At 39.1% G+C, this 7,617-nt stretch overlaps 1 protein-coding gene across 1 annotated transcript; it reads left to right on the forward strand.

Moving 5' to 3' along the window:
• The first annotated feature begins 680 nt into the window (after positions 1 to 680).
• LOC111230090 (C-type lectin domain family 4 member E-like) lies at positions 681 to 6,738 on the forward strand. Its single transcript, XM_022756667.1, has 6 exons — positions 681 to 1,206; positions 2,440 to 2,550; positions 4,345 to 4,476; positions 4,581 to 4,732; positions 5,672 to 5,793; positions 6,180 to 6,738. The coding sequence occupies exons 1-6, from the start codon at positions 1,116 to 1,118 to the stop codon at positions 6,340 to 6,342; spliced, it is 771 nt and encodes a 256-aa protein (XP_022612388.1). The 5' UTR covers positions 681 to 1,115; the 3' UTR covers positions 6,343 to 6,738.
• Positions 6,739 to 7,617: the final 879 nt, after the last annotated feature.

Consider the following 7,617-nt stretch of genomic DNA (forward strand, 5'->3'; position numbering starts at 1 on the left):
CTTTTTTTTTTTTCAAAATTGGCAAAGATGAAGGTCTAAAAACAGTGATTCAGCATTGACCTGTACAGCGTGTGCGTGCATCTTTTCCGTGTGCTAAGGGGTTATTTGTATTCTCTCCGTTAGGAGAGCAGCTGCAGCAATATCACCTCTACACCACACAGGCACACCAGATGCCCACTCTGTTGCTCCAGAAGAGTGTCAACATGTTTTTTTGGTACATGTCCCATTTATTTATTTTTTTTTTTCTTGGCACCTTATTCCCACAGCCATTGTCAGCTCTTGTACTTCATGAGCTCTTATTATTCAAACCAAATTAATTAAAGCAGAGGAGTATTTGGTTATTATCTCGCACTAGTGAGCTACAATTTGTGGTTGTACATCACCAAAAATTCTTATCATCTGGAATCTCTGTGCTGATTCAGAGCTTGGCCCTTCTTTGTAAAAATTAAATAAAAAAAAAATAGTCAGTGCACACACAGCTCCCACCTGCTTTCCCATCACAACCTTGTCACAGCCCCAATTTTAATTAATGTCAGGAAGTTGAAGGTACTCAGGTTTTTTTTTCCCACCTATCTTTGAAAAACTTTTTCTCCTCCTCTGAGTCACATTCTCACATAATATGCTGTGTCATCTACCACACATCTGTCATTCCCAGAATCAGTGCTTCACTCCAAACCGAGCGAAAGAGTGAAGAAATGACTGGTGCTGTTGTGCAATATATGGCAAGTTGACAGTGAAACCAGAGCAACTAGCAGAAATCCGTCACACAGAGCCAACAAACTGAGGGAAAAAAAAACTCCCAGTTTGGATTAACAGAGTCTCCTATTTTTCAGAAAATACTTAACAAAAAAAGCTGAATTTTTTTTTTTTTGGGGTGGGGGACTGAAGGTACTGCGCAGTTTAATCGCACAGCATTTCTCTGAGCACATTTGTTTCACACTGCAGCAGTGTTGTAGGCAGAGGAACGTGCCTCGATAAATCAACCAGCAGGGACAAATTTAATTTCATGGAGAAATATTGCTGCTTGGGAGAGAAGATACCAAAGCCTTTAGGGACCAGAGGAGGTGCAGCATAAAGAGGGACAAAGTGAGAGAGTTAACAAGGACACTGCAGACATGGAGGAGGGAGAAAACTACAGCAGCCTACAGGAGTTCAACGAGGAGCCAACACCTGGAGGGAATAGGCCCATACTCGAACACAGCGACGGTATTTTGTAGTATTATAGTTATATAGTGCATTTACTCAAGTACAGCACTTAAGTACAATTTTGGGGTACATGTACTTTACTTCAGTATCTCCTTTATACTTCTGTTCCACAACATATTAGAGGGACATATTGTTCTTTCTACTCCACTACATTAAGGCTATTTGACAGCTTTAGCTTTAGTTTAGATTTCAAATGAAGATTTTACAAAATGGATAATACAAAATACAACACTGTTAATTATTACTCCAGTGGTTTCAATTTTGGCTCTGGCATTTCGCAAAAGGCAGTGTGTAGGCGGGGTTATATTTCTCCAAATAGTGGTTCCCAAATGGTTTTATTTCAATAAATGTTCAACGGATCCAATATCTTACCAAAAATCAAAGATTGGAGATAAAGTTCAAAAACTGAAAAATGATTCATGTATCAAAATTTTTGTTTTTTCATCTTTCCTCATCATCTCACAACCCCTCAGATTTATCTGGTGTCCCTGTATGTAACACTGAATATGTATGTAACACTCCAGCGCCTACAACAGTAACATGCTGTTTACACACTGATGCTTCTGTATTAACAGTATAATCTGAATGCTTCTTCCTCCACTGTGTGTAAGAAGCATCAGTGGAACATAACTAAGTACAGTACTCAACTACATTTTTAAGGTACTTCATCTTAACTTGTGTATTTCCTTGTTACGCCACTTTATGCTTCTGCTCCACGGCCTTTTGAAGGGCTGAACTTGACTTTTTCCTCCACGACATTCACCTGAAAGCTGTAGTTACATGTTACTTTGCTGATTAAGACTTAACATACAAAGCATATTATTATCATTATAAGATATGATGCAGTGTTACAGATTCAACTGACCGGCAGTATGTAAAAGTGTAGTTTAAAATTGGCTTCACCTCAACCAGCCTCAACATTAAACTGCTGCTTACACATCTGTGCATCAGTAATAATATTCCAATGTCATTATGTGCTTATATGTGTGTATATCTTAGTGTTTGTGTGTTTACATGACTCTGTGAGACACATAATCAGAGTATCCATTCGACTAAACTTTCAGCAGACATTTTATCTTTTGGGAACAGTAAATGTTATGAAGCTAAATTCTGGTCAAGTGGTTCAGCTCTGCAATCTCCTCTTACTCAAAGTCTGCACTCAGCGCTACACCAGAGGATTAAAAGTAGTGAATTGACAGCTACCATGCTGTGGACTGTTTTGTGTCTAATCAGGCTCCCAGGGACGGAAGCGGGGCATTGAGTGTTTGAGGAGTCAGACGGCTCTCCTGATGCTTATTGGCTTTTTGGCCTCCATCTGTGCCAACATCGTACTCACTGTGCTCTGTGAGTATAAACACTGTCTTACAGCCTCCTGCGTTTCCTGCCCTCCAGTCTGAGCGCGTATATCTGCCCGTCTGTCTCTCTGTCTGTATGTCTCACTCTATTCCTCGGCCTGCCTGATTATTCTCTCTTTATTTCAGCTCAGTGTGCTTTTGGACACCTATAATTGGCAATAAAAAAGATAAAGCGCTCTCTCCAGTCCAGTGAGGGTCATGTAATAGAAAAAGCACAAAAGTCCATAATTGTGAAATATTTTTCCTGCAGGGCCAAGAGTCTCTGGCAGCTCAGCCTGTTAATGTGCTTGTGAGGACACTCTCTCATTTCGAACAAACACCACTGGGGCTGTACACCCTTGATCAATCACCACCACTGCACACACAAATTCAAAGACAAACACACACAAGCTATTGAGTACAATTTTAGTGTCTGAAAATAATTACTTGCATGTCTTACAACAAGAGAAGGAAAAAGAGAAACATCTAACACTTTTTATGAGACTGGGATCTGCAAAATATTGTGAGACTCTTGATAGAGAAAATATTCAATGATTGATTTTATTCAACTTCATGAATATGGCATAGAAGTGCATATTATTTGCTGTATAATAAATATTCCTGTCAGTTAAGTTTTACCATTGTGGATCAGTTAAGATAAGATATTCAGTACATATATATACTTTATTTCTGCTGCAATGGTACATTAGTGGAAAAAATATCTGTCATATTAAAAATTTAGTACAATTTTACCATTAAATGTTACAAATATCTGTGACAGACAATTTTAAAATACAGTAGTGTATCATGTGTGTGTATCATTTGATCTCAGTACCTTGGCAGGCTCACCAGGAAATGGTATTGTCATTAGTTTTAGCCAGAAAAATATGTTTTTACAGTAAACACTAACTCTGACGTAACTCTCTAACCACAGTGAAACAGGTGACAGTTAATGAAGCTGAAACACCGCAAACATTATGCTGAATAATCTCAAGGTCACACAGGTGCTTTGGTTTCTCAGCAATATTACACATTCATTCTGAGGTATTGTTTGTGTCTGTATGTCGTCATTTTGCCAGTCTCTCTCTTGATATAAAGCCAAAAAAATATATGGCCATTATCTGTATTTATGACTTATATTACATCAATTAGTCTTCTTAGAAAGCATTACGGAAATAACTTTTTAATGTTTTAGTGGGCAAAGGAGAATTAGTAAACATAAACAGAGGAAACATGACTGTGGAGAAATATGTGGCAGTGAAACCAGACTAAGTTCACATTGTAAATGATAATTTCTTACAGCCGCGAGGGAGCTCATATAAACTCAATTATTCCAGCAACAGCAGCAATAAAGTCTTACAGAGATTCACAAAGTGCACAGAGGACAGGCGTATGTTTGAGGAGGGAGAAGTTAGTGGTGAATGGGGAAACACAACAGTCTGAAAATTGTATCCATTTTTAGTCGTGCTTTTGTGGATGGCAATGCCAATGTCACATCACTTTGGTCCAGACTGAAATATCTCAACAACTATTGGAGGGATTGCCATGACATTTTGTAGAGACATTTATGGTCCCCAGAGTCCTACTGACTTTGGTGATCCCCTGACTTTTCCTGTAGGAACCACCATGAGGTTGACATTTCTAGTTTTAAGGGAAACAGCTATTGGATGGTTCATCATAAAATTTGGCACAGGCATTCATTTTCCCCTCAAGATGAACTACAACAACTTTGGTGACCACTGAACTTTTTTATCAGGTGCCTATCCTACCTATCTACCTACCTACCTACCTGTCTATTTCTCAGTGATTGGCAGGCCACAGCCAGGTGCCTCCGTGGACTCGTCATCTCCAGGTCAGAAACTGAACTCGGTGCACAGACGTTACATCCAGCTGTGTAAAGACTACACCGCCCTGGGACTGAGCTGTTCAAAGACAGGTGGCAAGATGTAGATCAAACATGTACATGATCCTCATTTCCTGCTGTCTTTGATTTAGTGTTCCCCTCACCCTTTTATCTTGCTCTTTCTCTCTCATTAACAGTTAAGCAGTGCAGCGAGTGTCCTGAAGGATGGCTTCATGTCGGGGATCAGTGTTACTATTTCAGCAGCGACAAGCTGGACTGGCTGAAGAGCAGAGACAGTTGTGCAGAGATGGGAGGCCACCTCACCATACTACACACCGTGGAACAGCATGTGCGTGTGCTAGTGTGTTTGTGTGTGTGTGTGTGTGTGTGTGTGTGTGTGTGTGTGTGTGTGTGTGTGTGTGTGTGGGGCTGAAATGAACACAACTCATCAGCAGACTTAGACAGAAGTGAACACTTTGTCTGTGGAGCCCTGCTGACCGGCACAGGTGTTCCTCATTCCCCTTAATTGGGTCGGTTACTGTGTGCTGTCCGCAAGACAAGAAAACTTAAGACATGAGGGTGTGTGTGTGTGTGTGTGTGTGTGTGTGTGTGTGTGTGTGTGTGTGTGTGTGTGTGTGATGATGGGGAACATGAAGACACCTTTGCAAGGCAAGGTTACTCTATCTGGTCTACTTCTGCAAAGGCACACTTTAAGATTAGAAGTTAGCTTGAAGTTAAGCACAGGCCTTTTGCACCGCAGGTGTTACAAATAACTTTAACGATGGTTCTGTTCTAGTCACATGTTCTCTGACAGTGTGTCAGTGAGCCAGCATGCACAATATCCAGGACCCTGAAACTGAAGCAGCTAAATGGAATTCAGCCATCATTCATTTTAGTTATTTCCAAATAATCAAGTCTACAGTCTGTTGTTTATAATCTGATCTTCTTCCAGATTTGTTCCTGGTATTGTGCATGCTGGTTTACTGTCACACTGTCATGGCTTACTGGGACACTTGAAGTTTCCTGCTACAATAAGTCAAAATATCTGTGGTAAAAAAAAGGCCTATTAAGCATGTAAATATGCCTTAAATGTTTAATTTTCAGTCACACTTTGGGTCTTTAAAGATGTGGGTTTGGTTTACCAATGCATCTGAAGATCCTTTGCAGTATGATAATAATAATAATACAGTTACAACAAAGTGTTTGTGTTTAATGTGGCTGCAAGTCAGAGGCTAAGAATGCATTAAGATAATTTTGTAACAAACATAAGCATGTGTGTCATTTCAAGGAAACTCTGGAGAAAGAAGCCAGGAGAATCGGTGGATTTGATTACCACTTCTGGATCGGCCTGTCTGATATAGAGCTCGAAGGAGACTGGAGATGGGTGGACAACACAACACTGCAACACAAGTAAATTATCTGATGCATAAAGTCATTTAAGTTGCTGTATTTGTTTTCAGTTTTTATGATAGTGAATAAACCATCCAGGGAGGGCCTAAGCCATCAAAAGCATACTAACCAGCCTGTTTTACTAGGCTTGATGGTATAAAAATTATAAATATGTAATATAAGAAACATTCACAACACCAAAATAAGTGTAAAAACCATAAATGCAGGAGGCACACGCTGTCCATTCTTGTAGCAAAGCCTCAGATAAATCAGAGCTCAAACATTTCATCATCAACAAATCAAGGAGCTGGGTGAGCTTGTTTTTCACATTTGTCAGAGATGTTCACATCTGTTATTTATAGCTTACCCTATCTATACCACTTTCCTGCACTCTCCCTCTGTCACAGATATTGGGATCAGTGGAGCTCAGAGCCAGATAACCACCAGTCAGGAGGGGAACACGGAGAGGACTGTGCCACCTTGGATAGCCACTCAAAGACATGGTTTGATGTTCCTTGTGATCACATTTATAAACGAATCTGCCAGATGGATGCCATTCAACTCAACTGAATCCTTACACAACTGACAATATTACACAAGTTGAAAGTCTGGAAAACTACACAGGGTTGTGAAAGAAAAACCTAAAAGTAATTGCTACATATTTGGGATTACAGAAAATAAAACTCATGTTTACAGACCAAAAAATTACTTTTTGTGACATCCCGCATATGCACAGGAGACATTGTTTTTTTTCCTTGAAGTTATAGTTGCTGAAAATCTGCACATTGTGTTGAGATATACCACTTGGAGGAAATAGGGAGGGGGTCTCATAATGGTAGCCTACTATTGTATTTCTGTTTTAAAATAAATTCAAAAGGAAAAAACATAAGAGAATGCACAGGCATTGCACAGATTTTTGACAAGGATACCAATATTAAAAAAAAAAAAATAGACTTTGACAGAACCCAGAAGGCGTAGAACCCTATTGTTTTTATATTCATCTTTCCTGTTCATCTTTGGGAGAGATTTGTGCAGCATAACAACTTAATACTGAGCAGCAAATTATTTAAGAAAGAACACTGTAGATTTTGTGTTGGTTTGGTTGTTATTCGTTTTAGCTGAACTGTGTTGCTGTGTTGCTATATTCCAGACTTTTGAGACGAAATGTAAGAAAAAAATGTCAATAAAATGGTCTTTTTTATATAGTTTACCTTTTTGATATCTATATGACATTCACACTTCCATACAGCCTACTGTCAAGTTGACCAGTTGAAGTCTAGTCACTGATGTAACTGTAGCCTACAATACTGCCGAAAAGTGGTTACCATTTACTGATAAAGCACCATTCATAAAGGGTTTATAAGCTGCTGGAGTTTGTAATGGTTGATACATCAGTTACTAATGCTTTATAGATCAGTTATAAGCCATTAAAAACACCAATTGTGGTTGGCAGATTGAGGGAAATTTTTCTCCACTACTGGACTTTTCATGTCTTTTAAGTGAACTCTTTAGCTCTGTAATTCGTTAGGGAGACCTCTCCAGTGGCCTGTTGAACCACTTCTGATCTGGAAAGGGGCTGCAGGACATATGGCCTAAAATCCGTATATAAACGGCTTACAACTGCATTTACAACTGCTGACTTATTGGATTATTGTAGAACTATTCATTAATGATTCATTAAGATTTATAAGTGTAGCTGACTGGCTGTGAAATTTTATGTACTTCTTAATGGTTTACCAATATTTATAAGAGCATTTTTACCGAACGGAAATACACATTACCAAAACACTGATGCAAGAGAGAAACAACAGAATGGATACTTCTTCACTTGAAAGTGCAATAAAA

Source organism: Seriola dumerili, unplaced genomic scaffold (genome assembly GCF_002260705.1).
Source record: "Seriola dumerili isolate Sdu_G_001 unplaced genomic scaffold, Sdu_1.0 BDQW01000258.1, whole genome shotgun sequence".
NCBI classification, from domain to species: domain Eukaryota; kingdom Metazoa; phylum Chordata; class Actinopteri; order Carangiformes; family Carangidae; genus Seriola; species Seriola dumerili.